We start from the raw sequence: 25,902 nt of genomic DNA on the forward strand, positions 1-25,902 counted from the left end.
AATTCGTGAGAGAAATTCAGCAGAAGAAGAAGAACGAACGAACGAAGCTGGCGAAGAAGAGGTTCGAGAAAGAGCGGTTTTATCGGGTTATACACTGCATCGTCTATCTCACTGTGTGCGTAATAACGCTGCGCGCGCAATGACAAGAGTATTTTCCTGCGAATCGTGAGAGCGTGATTCCGAGATTTTTTTCTTTCATTCTATCATCCTCCCAAGTAGGTGGATTTAATAGGCCGTCATTAGAGCGTGGGCCGCCGCTGATGCTGCACAAGTTTCGCAAAGTAACGAGCGAAACTATCATCAGACACTCTACGACGTCAGCGTATAGTTCCACTAAATAAGAAAGAGGCTTGCTTGTATACCTTTATATACAGGAGAATAACAAATACACAGAACTAGAGAGAGCCTTCCGTCGTGCTTATTTTTTTCTCTCTCTCTTCTCTCGAAGGCGCGCACGCAAATGAATAGCGTCCGCGGCGCACAGCAACGTCGCATGCGCAGGTCTCGGCATCAAGGTATCCATTTGGCTGCGGCTCACTCGGTCTAGCCGGTCATTACGTAAATAGCGAGCGTCGAATTAAGACAATAACGACCGACTCGCCGCTGCTGCTTTCTGTCTGCAGCGTTTTCTTTTATCCCCCGCGCGCTCGACTTCTTTTTTCCTCGGTGTTGTTGAAGCAGAAGAAGAAGAAGAAGAAGAAGAAGAAGAGGCGTGAGAGGGAGCCGGTCATTGCGTCATTTCGGGATTGCGTAATTGCCGGTTATAAAGGGGATTCTTGTCGTGCGGTCTGCGATGTGTATAAGTGCAACGATTTGTCGGCTGCGGTATTTCTCTCTTTTTCTTGCGAGAGCTTAATCGCTGATTCACGGAAGAGCTGTTTAGCTACGGCGGGTTTTATACGAAGTTTTACCCCATTGAGTATCTGAAAACAATTCCAAACGGGATAATACACACGCTTGCCCCAATCGTCACGCTCGACCGTTTCAATTATACCCTCCCCTCTCTTTCTCTCTCTCTCTCTCCCACGCACGTATGTCCCTAACTTATCGACTCTGTATATATACACCTCCGCGTGTGCGTCTATCTCCTCGTAAATCGTTATCTCGCGCGTAATTCTCGCTTTCGCGCAAGCTCGATCCTGCACCTTCTCTCTCTACTCGCCCTCCGAAATAAGCTCGGGGAATTGGCCCCGACGGGGGTGAGATTTCAATCCTCTCGTTACGCCTCGTTTCTTCTCGATGCGCTACGGGGAGAGAGAATTACCGGCTACGAGTATTAATGGAATCACTTGTTGTGTCTTGCTGCCTCTGCGCGTCGTATTATTTCGTGTGTATGGCGAATCGCCGAGGCTTTAAGCCGAGCGAGGGACGATTTAGTTTGCGCTTTGCGATAGAAAGCTGTGTGGCAACTTTGCCCGAGAGAGAGAGAGAGAGAGAGAGAGAGAGAGAGAGAGAGAGAGAGAGAGAGAGAAAAGCACCCAGAGGTTTAGAATAATTGGAGAGAGGACTGCTGCTGCTGCTGCTGTGTTACAGCGGATGATGGGTTCTGCCGCGAGGGTTGAGCCGCTGTGTATAAGGTTTCTATTTGGAAGTAGAGCTTGCGACTGCGGATCGCGAAAACACCGGCGCATGATTGCTCTTGAGCTGTTTGCTCAGCGGGCGCTTGTTCAACTCATCTGGACCATCCCGATAGTTTCTACTTAGCCCTGAGAGAAAAATGTGATCCGTCAATCCGAGTATATACTGATGTATACATTTGTGTGCGGAGATTCCAACACGCCGTTACTTATGTATTACGACTCGTGGCACATCGTGACTTGACGGATGTCGTCGCGCGCGCAAAAAGGCCGGCTTTCACCATTAGAAAGTCTAACTACAAAACGCACTGTACATTACGGTCATTACGCTCTCTCTCTCTCTCTCTCTCTCTCTCTCTCTCTCTCTCTCTCTCTCTCTCTGTCTCTCTCTCTCTCGCGCGCGCGCGCGATTGCGACGAAAAAAATCCACGTTCCCATGCGATGCCGCGAGAGATATCGATTATTCCCTCGAATCTCTGCACACGGCAGCTGAGCTGTCGCTCGTATACTATGCGCGGAGTGACGCAATGTAGTATATGCACGTCGTCCCTCTCTCTATCTCTCCGTTGTAGTCGGTGCAGAATTATTCGCATCTATAAAGCAGCGCACGTGTAGGACGTGTGCCACGCGTGAACAGCTCGACACACGTCGTCTCGTCGGTGTGAATTTCCTCCTTGTGTGCCGTTCAACTCAACGAGTATGTAAGGGCGAAGCGCCGTAGTTACATTGGTATCGATTCGAAGCGATACACCCTCGCTGCGATTGTCGATGCTACTATATCACACAAAACAGCGTCAATGTCTACATCTCGTCTCAGAGTTTTCATCACCTGCGTGCCTTCAAACCCTGTCTCTAACTCTCGTATACGCGCACATTAGCGCCCCTCCTTATATATAGTATAGCGTTTGAAGTGCGAAGTGAAGCGAAGAGGGAAAAGAGTGCTGCTTTAGAGCGGAGACGCGAAACAGTTGAGTGACGCGCAAGAAGCGCGTCGCGACATCCAGGCGCCTCTCGTCATTCACTCTCTTTCTCTCTCTCTCTCTCTCTCTCTCTCTCTCTCTCTCTCTATCTCGGCTTTGCTTTTTACGTGAATAAGAGAGACGACGCCGGGAATCTCCTATCTCTCTCTATACACACACGTGTATACACATAACAGCGCGATGGATTTCACGCGGGCAATGCAGCAGCAGCGAAGAGGAGAGAGAGATGGATCGCGAGAGCTCGGAGATAGAAATCAATTTCGCGAGTCGAGGTTTTGTGCGCGCGATTTCTATTTTAGAGCCCCGCGCGGATACCGTGGATGCTTCGCTCTCTCGAGATTTTCCTTTTGCTGTTACTGCTATACTGCTGCTGCTGCTGCTGCTGCGGGAAAACGGTTCGCGGTTTTATGGACGCGCGATGTATCGAAGTGAGCTTTGTTGTTGCGACTTTATTTCGAGCGATATTCGCGATTAATTAATCGACAACCCAGCTTGTTATGTGTATCAGGCAGAACCAGCCAAGCGTTCTCGCAGCGACAAAACGAGTCTCTTCCTGCCTCGCGTACAAAAAAAAACAAGTATAGTACATAGCGGAAGGAGCAATGAATAACAAGTACAGTGCATTTTCTCCTTTCAGCGCGCGATAATATAACGACAATAATAAAAGCGTGTTCGATATACACGTCGCCCGCGCGCACTTTTGTGTCCCCACTTTCTAATCGCGTTTCGTGCGCACTTTCACCGCGCGCATTATATCACTCAGCGGCGGCGTTGCGGACAATCGATATTCCGCGATTTTACTACCCGTTGCAGTGAGAAGAAAGGAACTGTGTGTATACGTGTGTGTACGAGACACACTGATGTGTATACTGCACTGTTCACGTGACTCTCGTCGACGGCGGTGACCGCAAATTGCTGCAAATTAGAGAGCGCGGGACCAGCTCTTTCCTCGTTATATATACTCGCGCGCAGAAAGGATCAGTACTTTTCTTCTTTCTCTCTCTCTCTCTCTTTGGCGCTCGTAAATATCGCCGGGGATAATAAATCTCGGCCGCGATTTCTCACCTCCGAGTGTACGGGGGGCAGTTCCTTTGTAGTCGAGAGCGTTTTCGAAACCGAGGGATTATATAATTTTTGTGTTACGCGCTTTTTATCTCTCTCACTCTGCGGACGGATTGTTATACACTATGCGCTGCAGCTCTCTGCGTATAGGATTGAGATATCGAGCGGCGGATTTACATTAGAAATTTAACGCTCGCCTATACATCGGGCTAATTCCGCGAGTTATTGCGCGGCGAATTACCATTCGTCATTGAATGCGCGATTTGCACTCAGGAATATTTCGCAAGCTCGGCTACTCGCAGTATCGAGATGTCAAAGTGGATTAGGTGCGCGTATACCGACGTCAAAACAGGTCGTTAAAATTGTCAAAAGCTCGATTTCGCACTCTCTCTACTCGCGAAAGCTCGAAAGGATAGAAGTAACAAGCGGAAGAGGAAGAAAGCCTCACACGTAGAGAGGGAGAGTCGGCTAAAGCTGCGTTTCACCCGAGGCAAAAATGTCTGCGGCGGCGACCTTTCCTAAATATAATTCATCGCGTGCAGGCGCCCGCTGCACGCGACGACTCGCGCGTTATCTCGTTTCGTACTTACTTACTTCCTTCCTTCTTCGCCGCTGCTGCTGCTTTTCCTTACCCCTTTTTGCCGTCGCGAGGATGTGTGTGTGTGTGTGTGTATGTGCTCGGGTTTATCACCGGCGCGCCGAGGCGATAAATTCGCTTTTCTCTATGCTTTATTGCCTGTTGTTACGATGATTTGTTTGCCGGCGAATGGTTTTTTCCCCCTTCCTACACACGTCGTCGCGGGGGAGGGTTACTACTAATGGCTCTCTCTTGGCGTATCTTTATAAATTAGAGTTATTATCGCCGAGATGAGGCTCCAAGATTATTTCCTGCTTATACAATACACCGCCGCGTGCATGCACTACTCTCTGTCTAAAAAAGAGAGCCTTTCTTATACATTCTCGATAGCTCGAGAGAGAAACCGCCCCTGTTTCAATAAAACGTCATCCGCTCGCCATTTGTCGAGATCCTCTTTCTCTCATACGCATCAACCTCTCGCTTGTTTGCTCAAAACTGCGAGGGTGTCTAAATCCGACTTTATGGCTCCACTCCGTCCGTTTTAACGCACACACACGCACACACACGCACATACTGTACACGTATACAAGCGTATACGAGTGAAAGCGGAAAGTCAAACACGGCGGCGACGCGCACACTCCCCCGCGCTTGCGTCTAATGGCATCAATCGCGATCCATTTTTTCTCTCTTTTCCCTCCCTTTGTTTCGAGGGTGTCGATCCCTTTTTTCCGGCCAACGCATCCACACACTCACTCGCGTCGCCGCTGCGAATTTATGCGAACTCGGGCGAAAGAGGGAGAGAGAGATAGAGAAGATAAGACGGCGTCGGTGAGTCAAAATTTATTCATTCGATTTCTCATTTCTATCGGAAACTTTTAGAGAGAGAGAGAGAGAGAGAGAGAGAGAGAGAGAGAGAGAGAGAGAGAGAGAGAGAGAGAGAGCAGAGCGCGCCGTTTGACAAACTGCCGAGAAATCTCATATCTCTGACTTACAACCTTAACCTCGGCGTAATCCCCGTACGGCAGAGCGCAGCCCTTTTATTGCCGTCTGGCCAGAGACTTTCTCTCTCTCTCTCTCGTTTCTTCTCCGCGAAAACGGAGAGATAGAGAGAAATACGAAGCAGCAGCGGCGGCGGCAGTCGAGAATTCCGGCTTTATTTATGGAATCGTGCGCACAGCTGTGCAGCGATTCGGCCGCAGCCGCCGGCTGCAGAAATGGGCCGATCGTACACGGAGAGTGAGAGAGACGGCCAAACGAGAGTGGAGATAGAGCGACGAGACGATGGGGAAGTGATGAACAGACGGCCGAGAGAAATGGCTGGACGGCGGAACAATGAGGAGAAATGGCGCTGCAGCCGCTTTTTTTTCGCTTTTCCGCGCTCACGGGGCTATTTATTTCCGCACACGCGCCTCTCCTATATACGGCTTCTTCTTCGTCTTCTTCGTGATTTCCTTTCGAGCGAGACACTCGGTGTATTGTGCGCGGTTATTATTATATCAGAGCGCGAATCTGATTAATCAAAGCTGCTTTTGTCGTGTCCCAAAGCGGCGAAACAGATTTCAACGAGTTTCGGCTTGTCCCCGCAAATACAATTCGCCGGCTCTCTCGATCCCCTAATAATTCACGACAATCAAGCCCCGGAGCTGAACCGGCTTCTTCAATTCATAACGCACAGGCTGAGCGAGAGACGGAGAAAGCTTCGAAAGCCCCCTGAGATACAAAGTAACTCCCGCGGCAGTCGACATTGATTTCGTGGAAAATTCAGCCCATCCTGTCCTCCGGGCCTTTTAATAAAAAATTCAGCGGTTCGGAGAGAGAAAGACGAAGGTCGCATAACCCCGGGACATTATACCGCGCCGAGCTTGCATTATCCACGAGATAAAGCAGCTCCCGTCAAGCTCCGTAACTTCCTTCGGCGTCTTCATCTTCGCTTTTTTTCCCTTCCTACTCGGCTGTATGTGTGTATATACGCTCACTTGTCGGCCGCCGTTAATTTATGAGGGACGAGGCTTATCTGCATTATCTGCCGCGAGTTTGATTGATACGCAGCGAGCGGTAAACAATTTTTTTCGCTTTTTCGTATACGTGACCCGCGATCGATCGAGTTTCGTATTTCTCAAGTGTATTACGCGCGTTGTTTGAGTTGCCCGGAGAGTTTTTCTAGCTGTGTATGAGATTTCCACTCGGGGGAGAGTAGAGTGATTTAAGTGAATTATCGCGTTCGTCACTGTCTGGAAGGAGCGAAGACAAATAGAAGTTTGTGATGTGCCTCTGATCTTTCTTTAACTTGGGGCTCGAGTCAACAGTTTTATGGATATTACTTTTCCGAGAAATCGGAGATGTGCGATGTTATAACGATTTTCTTGTTTTTCCAACTTTTCTCGTTGCTCGGCCGTTATTATTCACCCGGATGGATACACATATTCGGAGGGAATGTAATCTCGGACGGAAAAAGACGCGGGAAATTAATTTTCCCCCAGAGAAGAGCGAAAGAAAAAAAATAATATCGCTTATGTCCCAGTCGGCAAGCTAGGAGAAGAAAAGAAAAAAAGAAGGAAAACAGCCTCGTAACGGCACGTAGCATCGCCAAATTGAGTTATCCTCGGGTATCACGAAACATCGCCGCGTGTGTGTATACCTCCCTACACACAGACGGACACATAGACACGTTGGGAGAAAATAAGAACATCATCGCCCGTGAGCGCTGATCCTTATTTATAGCACTGCCGTACATAAATTAGCCGAGGCTTCGTGCGCGGGAGTAGCATTAAAATCCGACGTTTCATTATCGCAGCCGATAATTACGTCCGAAGCTTCAACGCGCTCGCAGGATCCTTATGATATTCTTTATCCGGCCCCCAGAGGTTATTAGTTTAGGAAGCTGCGTGCGGAAAAGGTCGAGCTACAGGAGGGGGTAATCGATATAAACAACGACGACGACGACGACGACGAGGGGCCAACTTCCTTTCCCTCGTTTCTCTTCTCCTCCTTTTTTTCCTCCGTGTTCACGACGACGCGCGGCGATCCTTTTGTTTTTGTTGCGGTGGGCTGGTTTCTTATCTGCGCTGATGTCCTTGTCCGTAGGGTTTTTCGGGAGGGTCTAACTAACACACACACACACACACACACACATATACACACACACACACATGCGAGCTGCTTTTATCCCTTTTTTGTCCTCGTCCTCGTCGTACGGAGGCAATTTGGGAGTCGCGATTAATGGCGGTTGTAGTGGCTACTCCCGAATGGCCGGATAATAAAGATTGCCGCTCGTTTTATGACGGGGATGGTAATTAGTTTACGGGGGACGGTGATAAGGCGTTTTGAAATAAATTTCCCTCTTTTTCCACGAGTGTATATCGAGCGCAAAAATATTTTCCACTCGTAAAGCCGACCCGAGTTGCCGTAATAAACGAGCGCAACAACTAGCTTTCTCTCTCTCAAGGAAGCTTTAATGATTAAATGCTCACGTTCGCGGACGATGAAATTGCACCTTCATTTCGTCTCCCTCCTCTCGATTTTCCCGATGAAAAGAAGCTGCGGCGACTCCCCATCAGCGGTAGGAGCTGGCCTCTTAGCCTTTGTTTTCTTTTTATCCGTAGCGGCGTGGACGATAAAGCTCGGGATTTTTTCTCTCCCTTCGCTCGCCGCTTGTTAGTTTTCTCTCTCTCTCTTCCCGGCGCCGCCGGCCGCCGCTAATTTCAGAAACAATAAATGCCGCGCGCTCCGGGACACACAATGAGAGAGCTACTGCCGCGTTTTCGCTTCGCAAATTGCTTTTCTTTTTTCTACCCTCGTCTTATATTCTTCCTTGCACTGCCTTATTTAACGCGCGAATTTATTTTACTCTTTCTTTCTCCTCTCGCTTCGCATCCGCGATCGCTTATTTACGGGCGGAAAATGTTGATTCAGAAATTAAGCCCGTTGAAACTTTTCCCGCCGCGGCAGCGAGGAGAGATTAATATTTGTGTAACGATCGGGCTGGCGGAGGGGAGAAGGAAGAAAAAAAGATGAGAAGAATATCAGGGAGCGAAGAATAATTACCGGCTGTCACGTTCGCTACGTTCTCGCCAAGGTTTTTAATTACGGATTTTATTACGGCCTTACTGGGGGGGGGGGGTGAGGCTTTTCTTTATTAAAGCTCAAATTGATTCGAGAAGCTGTGTGACTTGGCGCAAAGGGCTATCGTGAATCAAGGCTGTTTGCATAAACACTCGAGCGAGCGAGTAGAAAGACTGTATATTAACTGTGTAAATATCGTGTGTTTCAGTCCGAGCAGTACGGCGCTGGGTTCGCTGGATCAGCTCAAGGAGTACCTGACAACTGCAGGGACCTGCAAGTGCGGCCTCGACTGTCCGCTCAGGCCCGAACAGGTCTTCAACTTTGACCCCAAGGTAAGTCACTATGTATACCTGTACGGATAAACACCCTCATGCTCGGTATATCCTGCGCCGTATAAAGCCCATATAAACAGGCGTTTAATTGCCGAGATTGCTCTTCAATCGCCCTCCCCTCTCTCTCTCTCTCTCTCTCTCTCTCTCTCTCTCTCTCTCTCTCTCTCTCTCTCTCTCTCTCTCTCTCTCCGGCTCTCTGTAACGAGAGACAGATTAACGATTAGGAGATAGATAGATAGTGAGAGAGAGGCAGCCCGCATGCGGAGAACAGAGTCTACATCAAAAAGCAATTTGCACGCGCGGGGGGTGATATTACACGGAGCCGGGATCATCATCGTCGGCAGGCGATTCACTGCGCGCGTCCCGTATGTGTGCAGCCGATCCGATATAGGGATTGTTTGTACACGTGCGATTCTCGCGCAAGATGATGCGCCGTGAAGTGTCGGATTATTCGCGAATAAGAGCCCAGGGGTGCAGCGGGCTGCTGCTGGTGGTGACGTCGGATACGGATCGCTGCTGATGCTTTAATGGACTCCATACGAAAGTAGAGATGTGTATATCGTGTGTACAGTGATGGGGCTGAAGTGCGCTGATCGGACGCTTATGACGGGGTTCCGGCTTTTGGCGTCAGAGGGCGGCAGCTACTGTTGTAATACGATGTGGAGACTTTTTTTCTTCAATTTTTCGAAAGCTCGCTTCGGTTTGATAAATCAGTTTGCTCGGGAGACCCGTGTCACAGCTGCCGACTGCGCTTCATGAATATTAACGCGTCGACCCGCGAGCGCAATCTGGCGTATCGAGTTGCATCGTCGACCCTCCCGAGCGAGCAAATCAAAAAGAGCACCCGCTCAGAAAACAGTTTATGAATACCTAAACTGCTGCACTCGACGAGCTTTTCGTACGCACAGGGGCGCGCACGTCCCACCCTCGGAAAAACAATTTTTGTAATACCTCCAACGCGGGCAAGCGACGCATAATCAACATCCCCGAAACCGCGTTCGTCATCCTCGTAAACACGGTATAGAGGAGGCGGCAGCCCCTCGCGAAATCCCATCAAAATTCACGAAAACCCAAATTCAATCGCGCGGCAAATAACTTATCCCTCTCTCGTATACACTCTGCTCTGTTCACCGTCGAATCCTCTCGGATTAGGCCCATTAAAGCGTTAAATCCGCAACAGAGAGAACACAAGCGAAGCAATTCGCCTCTCATCGTTGTGTAAAAAGCTCTCCGAGTTATTATGCGATATTCCGCGGGGGAAATGAAAAAGGCAGAAAGAGAGAAAGCGTCGACTTGTGGACGGAGGATTTGCGATGAGAATAATGAAGAGCATTCGTCAGAGCGACGTTACGTACGTGCAGAGAGGTTAAACTTGACGGGGGCGCGAGTCGAGCGACGCTCCGACGCGCCGCACGCGAATTATTATTCCGAGCCGCGCGTGTACTTACATGAGGGAAAATGTCACGGCTGCTACTGCGATGCTGTACACCGAGCGAAAGACAGGTCGAGGGAGAATCGCTTTGGGGCGTAAATATTGTTACGCGAGCGAGAATTCACGAAAATGTTTGTTAGCCCGGCTCGATCGTTTTTGCCGGGTATAAACAGAGTATTCGGAAAAAGAATTCTCTCTCTCTCTCTCTCTCTATCCAGCCAGTTATATTCCGCGTAGGCGCACGTCTCTGTACGCAGCGGTGCAGCACAAAAGCCCGGGTTGACTGCAATCAGAGAAAAAGCGACGAAAAACAAACGCTTCGCGCATATAGCGCCCGGAATAAAATAAAGCGACGAGACACGCTCTCTTGCAACGCATTGTGCGAAAGGCCAACACACGTATACGTACACAGTACACACATACATACGTACACGTCGCGCTTGCCATATTCCGAAAGAGAGAGAGAAGATGGGGCGCTGGCGGGACAAAAGCGCGCAATTATTTCAGCACCTGCCTTCGGGCTGCTGGCGGCAGCGTAGTCGCTCTCTGCAATTAAATTTATCGCGATATACGCTCTCGGGCCGAAAATTTCGAGGAAATAAAGCGTGCTAACGAGCTTCCTGGGGATGTAGCGCGCTGCTGCCGCTGTGACGCGTGTGTGTGTATGTGTATAGGGGAGGACAAAAAATTATACGCTAACTGCGCGAGCGCCCGTTATTTCGCGTTTGTCTACTTCGGTACAGCGTTTTTGCGTAATTTCGGCCTTGTCGCGGAATTTTCGGTTAATTGAGAAAATCGTTATCGCCTACGCGCAGCGATGAATTATTCCCGATAGCGCAGCTGCTTGTTTACTAAAGCGCGCGCGCCACTCGAGACTTTGGCTTTTGGTATGTAGCGAACTTTTTAATGACGAGATGATGTATAATTGTCTTCGTTTTCTCCCTTTCCCGGGATGTAAATTGATATATTATCACACCCGGGGATGAAAGAACTGAGCAGTAGCGTTATTTGATTTTCAATTACGATTAATGCGCGAAGCGTCTGCAGCGTGTAACGAGTTCCTCGAAGATCGCAATTACTCTGGATTAAACACACGCACGAATATAATCAAAGTTGCGCGCGCGCGCTTTATAATCCCTCAATCAGAATTTATACAAAAAGAAAAGAAGAATCCGACGACCTTCGCGAACTCGGTAGTCAGCTCATTAAACCTCGCAATATTGACAGAGCGTAGAGCCCCTCGAGATATTCATTAATTAAACCTTATCGCCGCGTAGCGTCGATTCTTCTCTCGGCATAATTGAAAAAAAAGAGAAGAAAATCGAAAGGAGATTAATCCGCCACCTACTTTCTCGCTCCCTCGTAAACACAATCAACGCCGTGAAAAGGTACGCGCGATATCTCTCGCCTCGAGCGCGAAGGGAAGAGGAAAGATAAAAGCCGCGCGCGATAATTAAACTTCTTTTTTTACACCACGAAGCCGAGAGTTCTCAAATTGGGCGCGAATTTTTTCGGCCGGATGCGCTCGCCGCACATAAATTTCGGCCCGTCGGAAATGAACACGTCGCTCTGCTGCGTGTAACACACGTGGCCGAATATCCTTGAAGCGGCGTTTGTTTCCTCGATCTTGATGCTCGGATTACGTGTGCTGTTTCAATTGCCGCGCGACTTTGGTTTTCACATCCTTGAAAAGAGCTTGCGCGCTGCATCTTTTCGTTTGTATACACATACGAGGATGTCATATTCTCTCGCGAGTTATTCCGAATATAATTACACAGTCTTTAGCTCTCATTACCGCGCGGCAATTAGACTTTCGAAGGCACTGCACGCAAGACCGTAATTATATTCGAAACAGTAGTCGAGGCGATATAACGATCGGCCGCTCGCGTACATTTTCCACTCGATAAACTCCCTTAACGCGGCCTCCTTAAACATTTTACTACCGAAAACTCTGCCGCCCCGAAGACAATGCGGTCGCGCGCAGCAGCAAAAAAGGGGCATAAATAAAGTCGACGTGCGCGGCGGGGCCGCAATCAATCCAATCCCATCTTGCATTATTATTTTCGCAGGTGCGCGAGCGGGCTGACTCCCTATCTCCATCTGTACGTCTCCATCTCTCTTTCTCGGCTCTGCACACATTTCGTTTCGTCTTCTCTCGAGGAGAATAAGAGATCGACGCCGCGGATAGTTACGCCCCGTGATTAATGACGGCTTTCCCTGGCGTGACGTGCGCGTATTATGTATAGCTAATTAGACCGCGAGTCCGAATTCGCCAACTGAGTTTTTAACGACTTTTTACGCCGCTCCCACGACCGACTGTTTGCCCGGGGGGATTATTAATTAAGATATCGAGGGGATTCCTCTATTGTTCTTCTGCGATGTATTCGCGGCTTTTGTTTTGAGACTTTTCGTTGGCACTGCAATTACGTCTTTATGGTTTTTCTATTTACAAAAGATCACCGTTTGCTGTGCGGACGAAAATATTTTCTTCACGTCCAGAAGGTCGGACAAGAGAGCGACACCCCATCGAAATAAGAGATCCCGGGCGAATTTAAAATCGCGCTCAAACTCCCAGGCGGCCCAACCGAGCGGCAAAGTCCGCTCAAAAAGAAGCAGACGCTTCGGAGGCAGAAAAAGGTGTGGGCCGCGCGCGTTTCCTTCTGCTGTGTATACGGTGTGAATGAATGATACGCGCCGAGGCCGACGCCAACGCCGCCGGCGGCGTGATGATTACCATAATAATCCTCGTTCCTCGTCGCTTCTGCTGGTATTCAAGAGAGCGAATAAGTGTACGCGCACGTAGAGAGAGAGAGAGAGAGAGAGAGAGAGAGAGAGAGAGAGAGAGAGAGAGAAACGCAAGGGGAGACCCTTTTCTCTATCCCCGTCGGGGTGAGACCCTGATTTGCAAAGCGACGAGAAAGGGATTTTCCGTTTTTTTTATTGTTTCTCGCTCACGCGATTTATGCCGGAGACCAGGCAAAGATTTGCTCGGTTGTTTGGAAAAGCCATTTTTTTTTCATCTCGATTGCGATGTTTAGGAAGAGGCGAGGGTCGAGGCTAATAACGTGCGAGACTGTAAATAATAATGTGAACTTTATTTGGAGATTATTCAATGGCATGTATGAAACTGAAAATATGAGGGTATACACTTCGGAATAAGTCGAACGGAAAATCCATTCGAGAAGTTATGGTAACCACTCGCCGTAAGCAGCCAGATGCTGCTGTATCCAAGGCTTGAATCGATCAACTTTGGTAAACAAGCTGGGACCTGCATTTGGATTGCAAATATTCTCGTCAGCGATCGTTGATGTAATGCCTATCTCGTTGCCTTTCACGATCAGTGGCCCACCAGAATCACCCTGGAAGTTTAAATTCATTACAATCATTCGAGCTTATTTTGGAAAAATAGTATAGAAAAATATTCATTACACTGCATGGGCTGTTCCTGCCAACGATTGCTGCGCAGAGGTGTTTATCCATCACGTAAGGATAAAATGCGCGACATTCCTCGTTGGTAATCAAGCGTACTGTGCCGTAATGCAGTTGATTATTCAAGACGCCCGCCTTTGTAAACCAAATTACGATATTCAAAGTAGCAAAGATCGAGTATTTAGATGAACAAAATGGTTAAACTTACGGTTCGTAAGCCAAATCCTACTATTTTACCAATGGCATTAGCGTAATTTTCTACATAGTTTGGTACTCGAATCTTTTGCACGTTTGCTGTAAATGCAACGGGCCTATTGAGGCGTACGAGTCCGATGTCATTCACTACATACTCTTTACCCTACAGGAGTGAAGCAAATAAATTGAATAGCGATAGGAAGTGTTCAAATCAAGTTTGGTTTACACGAACTTACGTTGTTTTGTCTTCCTGGTATGTAAACATACTGCTCATGCTGGATTAGCCTTTCCGCGTTGTAATATGCTCCATTTTTGTCAGACTGATAATTAACAGAACCAACGAGTATTGTTGGATCTGATCTGTTACTAAAATTGTAAGGGCAAAATGAGTATACTGCGGATGTCATCTGTTTGTGCAAAGAAAGAATAATAATACTGTTTAATGCAGTGACCGGCTGTAAGAGCCCAGCGCTCGTGAATTATCGTTGCACTGCATTCGGGTATTTTCTTATAAAACAATCGGGCAACGTAAGGAAATTGGCTCGGTTGTGCTACGTTCCCGTCAATAATTCTTCTGCTGAGCGATTTCCCTAATAAATTTAAAATTTTGAAGAAAAAAAATTCGTTTTTATTTAAACCACATATTGTATTCTTCAAGTGATCTTACCTTGTCCGTTGACAAGAGCGATGGAACCGATGCAACATAACAGGAAAATCATTTCTGTCGTACTGAAGTCACGCGAGTCAAGCTTCAACCATTTATACCGGAGAACAGTAAACATTGGCCTTACGTAAAATTCCTCAACGTCGTACGCTTCAATTAAAAAATTTAACGATCGTGAGTTAACAATCTCAAATTAAAAGTGACGATCGAATACTAGGATAGAAAAGTTGCAAGGCCGTTCAATAAAAAAGCACTTTCGAAACTATGATACAATTTCTCTGATTGTTTCCTATCGACGTTCGTCAAAAGATTGCGCAGATATCCAGGCGATGATTCGGGCGTGAGGAAAATACTAGATTTATTATCCTGCATATATTTCAAGATAAATTCAATGAGTGAAAAAGTTACTGCGGACGATTCTTAACCAAATGAAAGCACATCGCCATAAGTGGAGAGTTGCCGTTGAATCCAAGGCTTGTAGCTGGAAAGTTTAGTAAACAGATTGGGTAATCCACCGGGAACGCACTGACCGTAACTTGCCGATGTAACGCCCATCTGGATGCCTTTTGCGATGAGTAGTCTGCCAGAGTCACCCTAAAAGAATTTATCATGAATGCGCAGTGATTGTAACAAACTTTCAAATAATTTTAAAAAATTAATCTTTACCGCGCAAACACTCTGGGTGCCTATGACTCGCCCGCAAACCATGCTATCCGATGCGATAGTAATATATTGTTGACATTGCTGATCGTTGCAGTGTACCACTCTACGGACCCATAGTAAAATCGCGCGACATTGTTATGAAATAAAAAAAAATCAAAAGAGATTTCTAAAAGACCAAAAGTACTTATTTATATCATTGGGGAAAATAGTAGCAATGCACGAAAAGCAGCACAGCAAGAAATTCATTTTTGCCGTACTGAAGCCATGCGGATTGAGCTTTGAGCATTTATACAAGAGCGGAGTGAATAATTCGACGTTGCGTGTTTTAATTGGAAAACTTAACGATCTATCAAACCGAAAATGCGATAAGGGAGATTAAATAGTCAAATGAATAAGTCGCAATGCACAATACTAAGAAATACGTCGGCGCTTGCAATACTGTTCTTTCAGCTGCTGAAAATTATATGCAAAAATGTGTTCTTGTGTGGGAGACGTAAATGATGAGAAAGCATTGAAATGGAAAAGTAGCAAAGCCAATCGATAAAAAATACAGCGACTGAGATATCGTTCTTTCGTTGCTCCTTTTTTTGCAACGTTGTCAGAAGGGTACACGAGAAGGTCGAGGGTCGAGCTAATAAACGTATAATTCGGGAGCGACGGAATCGTAAAAGTCGATGGCTCTTGCTTATTAGATGCGGGTGGAGAGAGAGAGAGAGAGAGAGAGAGAGAGAGAGAGAGAGAGAGAGAGAGAGAGAGAGAAAACTGCTCGTCGTATCTGGGGAATTCATGCTGATGTGACTTTTAGTCGAGGATTTCCGAGGGAGGACTCCGGAGATAAGATTTCGATTATGTTTTATGACAAATTGTGCTCAGGCGATATAATCCGATGGAAATGGATTCTTAGGGTGTGCAGAAAGCGCGCTTTAAATAAATCGATAACTCCTTGAAAGAGCGGAGGATAATTAACGCTCGAAGTTGTAAAGAGCCGTGCAAACGAAAGTCGTAAAGCTTGATGTCACGAAAAAAAGCGCGCACACCCTCGATTCTACGGCAAAACAGCGAGATAGCAAATACACGCGACGAGTAAATCTGTCGACGCGATCGCTGCTGCAAAAAGCCGCACGTGCTTTGCAGATAATGGCGAGCACTCGCTAAGGCACGCTAATGAACTGAAATAACTCCATAAACTAATGTTCGCAGTAGCGTGTCGCTGACTTTCGAAGCTGATCCCGAAAACCGACGGCTTCGCGTCTACGTGTTATTGACGTTCGGAGGGAGGGACGTTTTTGATGGGTGTAAAGTTTGACAAGGACGATGAGTTTCGGCAAAGTCTGATGACATTGCAAAAATCATGTTGAGGTATTCTCGTGTAATAAAATATGTAATTCAAAAAGAGGAGTTTATTAATTAAGTTAACTAACCTTTTACTTGAAGCTTGCACATGTTATGATAATTCAATATGTCTGCACAGTACATCAAAATTTTTAAATTAACAATTTCACTGCAAAATAATATTTAGTACGGAACCCCATTTCGGTAATCGTGTTTCACCTCACCGGTTAACAAGCCTGTATTACTCAAACTCTTCGTGTGGTGGTATAAAATCGCATTGTTTCATCCATCCAGGGATAATAATGACTAACTCTTGTAAACAAGTTGGGTTCTATGTCGAGCCTACACAGGTCTTCATCCCCAGAGATTACGCCAACTTGATAATTATTCAGTATCAATGGCCCACCAGAATCACCCTAAAAGTACAAAAGAGCAATTTTTCATATCTGTACTTGTTAAAAAAAAATTGTATTGGATAAATTAAAATTACGCTGCAAACGCTTCTTCTGGTGTCCTTAGTCGTGCCGCAGATGTGAGTTTCTTCCCTAACGTAGGGATAATGAAGTTTGCATGCATAAAATGCCATCAAGCGTATCAGAGTCCATCGCAATCTTTGCGGTGGGATTGTATTTTTTGTTCGCTCTACCTATTATATTGTGCCCAGTCAAGATAGTTATTCAATAGCAATTTAGCATAAAGTAACACAAATATATATAGAAGACAATGTACATTTATATAACCCCATCCAACAATTATGCCTATTTCAACAAGACCGTATTCACGTGGCACTATTTCCAGTTTTATCTGACGTATTTTGGGAGTCCATTCCAGCTCCTCACGGAGTCGCAAAAGTTTTTAATAAAAGTGAGATTCTGCACACAGAATTTTTACGCAGAGTTACGACACAGAAGTAGCAACAAGTAAGAGATGAAATGGATTACGGTATTTTTGAACGTAGTAAGAACGTAATTTGGATGTTTAATCATCTCCTCTACATCTACAAGTTTTCCTCCTGATGCTTGTGATGCACGACCGTATAGGTAAACGGTTCCAACTAAAAATAGTAGCGTGCCTAGTCCTCTAAAATATTAATAAAATAGTCAGTCACAAGTACGAACTAAGAGTTTTAAAATATGAGCTAAGATCAATCATACTCATGTATACAGTGGGCGGCTGTAAGGATCCAACGCTTATGGATTATGGTTCCACCGTAAAAGTTTTCAATGTCACCATCATACTTAAGTGCAACCATGAATGGGAATTGTCGAGGACCAGCCCATTGACCAATGATGATTCGACGTCCGTCTTCATCTGTCGAATATTTGGAATTGCCACATGTGAAAAATCGAATATTACTATTGAATATCACATTTGTTGTTACCTTCACTGTTTCGATAACGATTAGGTGATCTGTAAGAGTAGCCAGTGAATCCTGAAATTATACGTTCTTAAATATTTTGAAGAATTTCGAACAATTTGATTATTTATTCTTGTGAAAATACAAACGAACCTTGGCCATTGATGAGAGTAACCGCGATGGAACTGAAACAGAGCAGTGTGTAAATCATATTGGCTGCACTGAAAGCATACACTACGTTGTTTTTTTTTGTGTATTCATACCGCTTTTTTTCAAAATCTTTTGATGTCGCATAAAACTCTTTGATTTGAAAATTTAACGATCTCCACAGTAGTAAAAGTCGTTAATTTTTATCGAAACACCGAAACGTAGATTTAAATTTTAAACTCAGAATGACGTCTCAATACAAGACGATAAACGTGTAAATAACCAGAGTCTGTATGATCGTCGTCGACCCGAATTAGAAACGAATTTTCGCACTTTCTACGATAATGTAATACATGTATAGACTCGAACTTCACCCATCGATTATCAATATATTCTTCTTGTCCAAGATACTCATCGCGACTTATTCTTATTTGCCAAACAAATTCAGCGTTTCTACGAGAAATTCAGTGCAAAAGAAATGCCAACATACGCAAATCGAGCTTCCCCTCAACATCAGCAGCAGCTAAAACAAACACAATCAAAGGACCATTTTTGCCTCTGTATCTCCTCTTCTCAGAGCCGGAGAGCTGGAAAACACACCGGATGGGATTTCACAAGCGCGAAAATGGCGTTGCTTCCGACACTTACTCTCTCTCTCTCTCTCTCTCTCTCTCTCTCTCTCTCTCTCTCTCTCTCTCTCTCTCTCTCCCTCTCTCTCTCTCTCTCTCTCTCCCTCTCTCTCTCTCTCGCAGTCGCTTGAATTTCAGTCTTGGAAACTCGGGGCCAAAACTTCCCAAAGGCTTTGAAGATGTTAAAATGGTACGATTTTTTTCTCCCAGCAAGATTGAAGGTTGAAAAATCCCGGATAGTTAGCTAGCCTCCTATGACGAGAGCGAAAATAGACGAAAGGGGGAAAGATAGACTCAGTAAAAGGTTAACCATGGAAAGCATATAGAAATATTTATTCAAAAATGAATATTTATACTAAGACTGTTTCATTTAAAAATTTAACAATCCCGGTAGTAGCAAAAGACGTTAATTATATCGAAATCGAAACAACCTGATGACGATTGAAAATTCAAATTTAGACTGTAATCACATTTCTCAATGACGATTAATAAACACATGAACAATCGCCATCTATATTATGTGTAAATGTAATCACTTGCACTATAGCCGCACCAATACTCAATGAAAATTCGAAATACCCTTGAATCCATTCAAACGCAATCTGGAGCAGTGTCGATTGATCTAATTTGCGTAAAGGAGCTTCCGCCTCGATTTCAAATACATTCGTCGCTTCCTCCAAGATACACAACGCCGTGAGAAATTCAACAGCAGCAGAAGAACTGCCAACGCGCGCAAATCGAGCTTCCCCCGACGTCAGCAAAAGCAGCAGCAGCTAAAACAAACACAATCAAAGGACGATTTTTGCCTCCTGTATCTCCACGCCTCGGCACCGTCGAGAGATGGCAAACACGCCTGATGGTATCCTCGCGAGCGCAAAAACGGCGAAGCTTCCAAAACTCTCTCTCTCTCTCTCTCTCTCTCTCTCTCTCTCTCTCTCTCTCTCTTTCTCTCGTGTGTAGTATATAGTCGTCAGTTTGCTCGAATTTCAGAGCCAGCTCGGAAACTCGGCGCGAAAGCTGTTCAATGGGTTTAAGGAGGTCGAAATGGCACGATAATCTCTCTCTCTCTCTCTCCCTCGGCAAGATCGAAGTTTGCAGCAGCGTCTCTGCCGTCCAAAAGCCGCTGCTGATAGAGACCCTTTCACAGGTCGAGCAAAAATAGACGGAGAGAGATAGAGGCGCGAGCGCGCGAGGGAGCAAGATAAATACAGTGGGAGGCTAACAATGGGACGTTGACGAGGACAAGGAGCAAGCGAGACTTTTTGACTAGCGGCGGAGCAGCAGCAGCAGCAGCAGCAGCAGCGTCTGCAGCTAGTCCCTTTTGTGTTTGCGAGGGTCTTTGAAGTTTCGCGCGCGAGCAAGAGAGAGAGGAGTGTATAAGATAGAGCCGAGGCGGCGCAAACTTTCTCGACGATCCGTGGGTCGGGAATTTACAAGCCGCCGAGCTTCCGACGCCGAGCTTCTCTCTATCTCGGAGAGGAGCTGCTGCTGCTACGAGAGCAGTTTGCATTCTCTGTCTTTCTCGCCGCGGCGGGGCTTCTTCCCCTCCTCGTCTTTTTTGTTGGCAAACCGATTTTCGACTGTTGATGGGGCCGAGAGAGGACACGCCGATGGCTCTATCCGTTTGAGTGTATGATTGTCGTGATGGGATTGCGACGAGTTGTTTTCGCTTATTCCCGAGGAATCCGGCACCATTTGTCACGCGCAGGCTACCCGGAATCGGAATATTCGACGTGACGATCATCATCGAAATTCACTTACCTCGACTTACCTACACTTCCTCCGTATGTGTTCCGATACACGCATAAGCCGGTAAAGGTCGTATACACGCTGCACAGGGGAGCGATTTGCATGGGAGCAACTTTGTTTGTTTCGGCTCCGGCATTAGAGCCCCTGTTCTCTCTTGACTCCTGCTCTCTGCTCCTTTGCGCGGCGGCGGCGGAGGAAAAGTCGTTCCGAAGGTCGGGACACGGAGGGGGATCGACTGCGTAATGTCGAAGCATTTTTCGCTGCCAAAAACGAGGTATACACACGGCTCTCGAATCAAATCTCCGGAAGCAATTTGAACTCGCTGCTGAAATATGCAGCTTTTTCGGGGGAACAATGAACGACGTGCGCATCCGAGGGTGGATCATACGAATCAACGTTCAAAAATACACGAGAGAGAGAGAGAGAGAGAGAGAGAGAGAGAGAGAGGGGGGGGGGGGATTAAGCGTAATATGCTCTCCGGCCGATGCAATAACAATCGTAATTCAGCCGACGCTTTTTTCAGCTCGTTCGTATTACGCGAGTATGCCTGGTCCGACCAAACTCGAGCATTATCTACTTCGCTGCAGGCCGAGAGCGCGTGCATAAATAAACCGATCCGCTCGTCGAACAAACGCATCTGTTTTTCGCGTACTGCGAAATAAAACTCGCCCCCTCGACAAAAGTACAATCCGAAAAAGGAAGAAAAGCGACGCGTCACCCCCTCCGCCAACGCACACTGCGCACCGAAATTACCAGCCTATCTCTCGTCGCGCTCTCGACAGGGCCGCATATTTACCTTCGTCGAATTCAAAGCCCATTTCACCGAATAATCGGCCGCTCGCGCGCGAGCGAGAAAAGAAAGAAACGGAGGGAGAAAAAGCATCTCTCTCGTCGCTTATTATTATCATCCGTCATCCCGCTCGCTTCGCTTCTCTCCATCGGAGCTGCGCGACAAAGAGTGAGAGAAGTCAATCAGCCGCGAGCTAATTAATCGTCGCGCGAGCAACAATTTTAATTATCGGCGGAGCATACGCTCCATTTATTCGGAGTTCTTCGAGTGGCCTTCTCTCGTCGAGGAGTCGACAGTGTGTATGCGCGAAAAGCGAAGGTCTCTCTCGTGTGTATGTGGTGTATGCTAATGAGGGCGATAAATTTGCGGGGAGCGCGAGAAACGGTTAAGGAAACGCTTCTCTCTCTCTCGCGGCATCTGCCCCTGGCGCGCTGTGCTTTTTTTCCTCTTCTTATGGAGAGAGCTGTGCCCTCGTGTATACCCGTATGAGCGCACTCGAGTCTCTGGAGAGTATTTATTATTACATTATGTAGATCTTCAGTTTTAATGTAATGGGATACACACACACAGCGATTGCGGCGGCGGCGGCGCGTCGTGCGGTAGTGATTTAGAGCGAATAGAGATCGAGTGGATAGTGTCGGAGATTGGTGGGACACGTGAAGTGGTCGCGGCGCTGTAATAAATTGAAAAATGACTCCGATAAGCTAGTCCATAAACGCGTAATCGCGAGATACGCGCACGCGCGCGCTCGAGTATACAGTGTCCGATTTAATTTAAGGCCTATTAATTAATTCGCGATCTTAATCGATGCGAGCCCCGTAAATCAACGCGGCGCGCGTGCAGTTTTCCAGAAATGTTCTCTCTCGAGAAAAAAACTCAGTTATAATGCCCAGTTATAATCGATAACACTAATGGCGGATCGATAGAGCGCAAATAAAAGGTAGAGCCGCGCGGGTCGAAGTTAAATATCCGTGGACATAAGTAAAGCTCTCGATTATAAAAGGGACTCGCCGGCTTCGCGAAATAACCGGAGAAAGAAGAAACGGTAGAGAGAAAGCTCGCCGAGCGATATCGTTTTTATTAATAGGAATTCAATTTCCGCGAAGCAGCAGCCTCCGCAATTCGGAGGAAATCAAATTATCCCCCGGAATGATCGGATGTGCTTTCTGTGCTTTCTCTCTCTCTCTCTCTCTAGCTCGGCCTTCGACGAAACGTCGAAATACTTCCAGCTCAGCTCTCTATTTTCTCTCCTCCGTTATGCTCGCGCTCTCGTTTACTCATTTAACAAAACGACTTTGCTCGAGCGCGAATAAAAGGAGCCAAGTGAAATATGAAATGGGGAGATAACGAATTAACTCGGCGAAACTGCTGCTTCTGTCTCGTCCCACTTTTCGTCTCGGCTTTGTAATTTTTTTCTCCTTCGGCTACTGCTGCTGCTGCTCCGTCTTCCACTTTTTTCCCGGGCCCTCCTCAGTGTTCGCTCTAATTAAGTGCAATTTGGGCGAGAGAGCGCGCGAATTAATTCCCCCGTCGCTGCTGCTGCAGCGAGTCAAATTGATATTCCGCGCTTTTTCATTACGCGGCTCTCGCAGCTCTGCGCGAAAGGTAAACTCGACGGCAGAATTTTTTTTTGTGCTCGCAAAAATTGCCAAAGCGCGGAAAAGCCGACGAGAGCGAGATGAGCGAGAGAGTATCGGACGATGTGATTAGCGCGCGCGCGCGGCTTGATGGAATTATTTGTTGCGAATGTGTATAAAAATGAGAGGCTGAAAGGGGAATTTTAAATTGCGAGCGTGCACGGATGGAAAAAGTACAACCGGTAATTTGAGATTTTTAATAATGACGCGCTTTTAAGCTCTTCGTACGCGTACGATTTTTTTATAGATATACCTATACATGCAGAGATGCGCGGACGGGTGGAATTAATCGAGATCGCACTCGCGCGGGGAGGCTGTACTTTAATTAAGGGGAAAAGTTTAATAATGTGCGCGGGCGGGTAAACTCCGCTGAAAAATTACGCTCTCTTTTCTTTTTCGAGATTCGAGTCAGCACGAAAAATCTCCGTTTTCCCCCGCGCTTAGCGCGCGCGTGGTTACTAAATTTAATTAAAATTTCTAATTACACACTTTAACGCAGTGCACAGAGTCGAAGAAACAGTCGCGAAGCGGATTAAAAAGCCTGTACACGCATCCCGCGTCGAAAAAACCAGCCCACTTTTAATTTCATCGGCATATAGCTTGTCCACCGTGCATATTTTTATTCCATCGAGAGATTATAAAAAGAAAAATAAAACAACGCTCGTCCGAGGGCGCATCTCCACCCCCGCGATTGCAACTGCACACGCAGCAGCGGCAGCAACGTCAGCAGACACATGCACGGTCAAGCTCTCTCGCCGGTAATATGGAATATGGCTTTGTTGGAAATTAAATTGTCGGAATACTCGACGAGTATATGCGCGCGCCGACGAGGCTTTTATTTTCCACTCTTTTTCACGCTCCCCCGTGCGTATATATGCGTGGAATTCTCGCGCGCACACTGCACAGTCGAGTACTTTTCAGTTTGTAAAAGGTTTTTTGCGAGTATAAGGCTTGCTTTTTTTCTGTTTGTTTTTTTCGCTTCTGCTGCTCGCTGTGCTCTTTGAGGGAGCGCGAATTTGATAAATGTTCGAGTGCAGCGGGTACACGTGTACGTTTTTCGGGCTAATTCGACGACTCGGAAATAGAATCGTAAATGATAAACGAGCGCTGCCCCTGGATATACTTGACGCTTTTTAATCGCTTAATACAACTTAGTCTCGCTGCAACTAAGTATGCGCGAGGAGAGCTGAAACCGAGGCCGAGTTGTTCTCCTCGCTTATTTTTAGCGCCTGAGCTGGGCTTTTAATTGAATTTCTTGGCAGAAGGAGCCTATTTCGAATCTCGATTTCGCACGAGCGGGTCTACTTTGATCTTCTAGCATTTTCGATTCCTACACAGTCGAATATACGCTGCAGGAATATAAAGCAAAGCGGAAACAACTCGCGGCGTAGGAAAGTTCAATTCGAGGAATTTATAAAGCCTCTTTAGCTGTGCATCCCGTATCTTGCAAGCGAGCTCTCTCTCTCCCGCATATTTCCCTCTCGCTGCACTTCCTCCCCCCACTCATGTAGGTGGTATGGTAGTAGTACGGGAGAAGGCTCGAATCAATTTCCCTGGAAATCGCGAAACAGAGAGAGAGAGAGAGAGAGAGAGAGAGAGAGAGAGAGAGAGAGAGAGAGCTCGCGCGCGTCCGGGCACTGCAGCCGCGCTCGAGACTGCGCAGAGAGCTCGGAGAAGGAGGCCGCGATATGCGCCGGCAAGGGCTGATTTGATGCTGCGAGAGATGCAGCTCTCTCGCAAAACGATCGTAGGTGGGAGAAACTCCGACGTGCTTCCCCGGGATCAATAACTGTAACTGTGCGCTGCCGCCGCCGACGCTGCCGACGCCGCAACTCTGCCGGAGAGGAAAGAGAAGAGAGGATATAAAGAATTATCGGCGAGTGCGCGCGCGCTCAGCTCTCTCACTCTGATGTATACGTATATGTGTATAGCGGTTCGAGAGAGCAGGGCCGACGAGAGAATTAGCCGAGCGCGTTGATTAACTTTGGGGCTTATGACCGTGTGCGCAAGAGAAAGAGAGAAAGATCTCTCGATTCGAGCTTGGCGCAGGGGATTTTGATCTGCTCCCTAGCTCTCGAGGTCATACACTCTTGTTTTTTTCCGCTCGATATTTGCGTTCTCGGCCGGGGTAAATATTTTTTCGGAAAGCGTGTTTTTTTCGCGAGCGAGATGAATTTTTTCCCGGAAAAGGGCGGTACAACGCGCGAATCGATTATTAAAAGCTGCTATCCGCTGTCGGGGAAAATTCTCGGTACACAACGGGGGAACGAGTTTTCTCGTAACAATGCCGGAAAGAAATTCTCGAGGCATTATGCGCTCGCCGTATATGAAATCCGCGCGCGTAAGGAGTCATATTTTACTATTTCTGTCTCTTTGTGTGTGTACCCTTCCTCTCTCCCGCCGCGGCTCTGGAGGAGGAGAAGAAGAAACAGAGAGCTGAGGTCGTCGGCTCGAGTAAGATCTCGAGTGAGAGAGGGAATCGAATCGGGTATAATTCAACGCCGGATCCGGCGGTAATCGACGTCCGGATTAATTCGGCAAACAGCTTTGTAACAATTACGATTCGGCTTGCGATCGATGAAAAAGCTCTCTCTCTCTCTCTCTCTCGACTATCTGCACACGCCATATCTATCGACTGCTATTCTCTCTCCCCGGCGCGTCTTTATTGTATACGAGCGAGAGGAGGGCTGGAGAGAAGAAACGGATACAAATACGCTTCGTCGAGTTGAAGCAGTGAATAAAAGTCTAGACGTTATACGAGCGAGAGAGTCGATACGGAATCCAATGGAATTTTCATCCTCTCGAGATGCACTATACACCCCCGCAAACGAATTGAGAGGACGACCTCGTTGTCCTCCAACTCTCTCTCTCTCTCTCTCTCTCTCTCTCTCTCTCTCTCTCTCTCTAATCGAGTGTTGCATATTTTGGATAAAAAAGAAGAAGAAGAAGAAAAAAGCTCTCGACTCTGAATAATGAATTCCTAAAGTGCCCGGGCGACGAAAAATAACAGGTCTCATTTTGCCATTTTCGCTCGCGACCGCCCCCCGGCCCTCCACATAAAGAATGAGGAGAGGAAAAAGTTCTCTCTCTCTCTGGTCGGATACAAAAATACGCGGAGAATAAAATCGAGTCTGAGCGAGCGAGAGAGAAGTGCCTTCCTTTCCTCGGCAGCAGCATACTCCAAACGCGAGGGAGATAACGGGGGGCTGACGACGCGCATTGCGGAGCAGCGGCAGCAGCGACAGTAGCAACAGAGCAGCGGCCATATCGTGAGGAGTGGGTGGAAAA

The 25,902-nt window shown here is 47.0% G+C and overlaps 2 protein-coding genes across 12 annotated transcripts in view; one reads left to right on the top strand and one right to left on the bottom strand.

Moving 5' to 3' along the window:
* The window catches only part of LOC100121276 (AF4/FMR2 family member 4), a 166,108-nt gene that overhangs the window by 76,140 nt on the left and 64,066 nt on the right, over positions 1-25,902 (top strand). For all 11 annotated transcript variants that reach the window (XR_004344695.1, XM_031927212.2, XM_031927213.2 and 8 more), the window contains exon 3: positions 8,467-8,590. Coding sequence is in view for 10 of the 11 variants with exons in the window: in XM_031927212.2 (XP_031783072.1) it covers positions 8,467-8,590 (124 nt within the window). In the remaining variant the exon portion in view is untranslated. The remainder of the gene's footprint in view (positions 1-8,466; positions 8,591-25,902) is intronic.
* Positions 13,099-15,230, bottom strand: LOC116738529 (chymotrypsin-2-like). Its single transcript, XM_032597828.1, has 6 exons — positions 14,314-15,230; positions 14,083-14,236; positions 13,883-14,012; positions 13,660-13,809; positions 13,452-13,586; positions 13,099-13,381 (listed from the first exon to the last, which is right to left on the bottom strand). Exons 1-6 carry the CDS (start codon positions 14,426-14,428, stop codon positions 13,208-13,210), a joined length of 858 nt encoding a protein of 285 aa, XP_032453719.1. The 5' UTR covers positions 14,429-15,230; the 3' UTR covers positions 13,099-13,207.

Source organism: Nasonia vitripennis, chromosome 3 (assembly GCF_009193385.2).
Source record: "Nasonia vitripennis strain AsymCx chromosome 3, Nvit_psr_1.1, whole genome shotgun sequence".
NCBI classification, from domain to species: domain Eukaryota; kingdom Metazoa; phylum Arthropoda; class Insecta; order Hymenoptera; family Pteromalidae; genus Nasonia; species Nasonia vitripennis.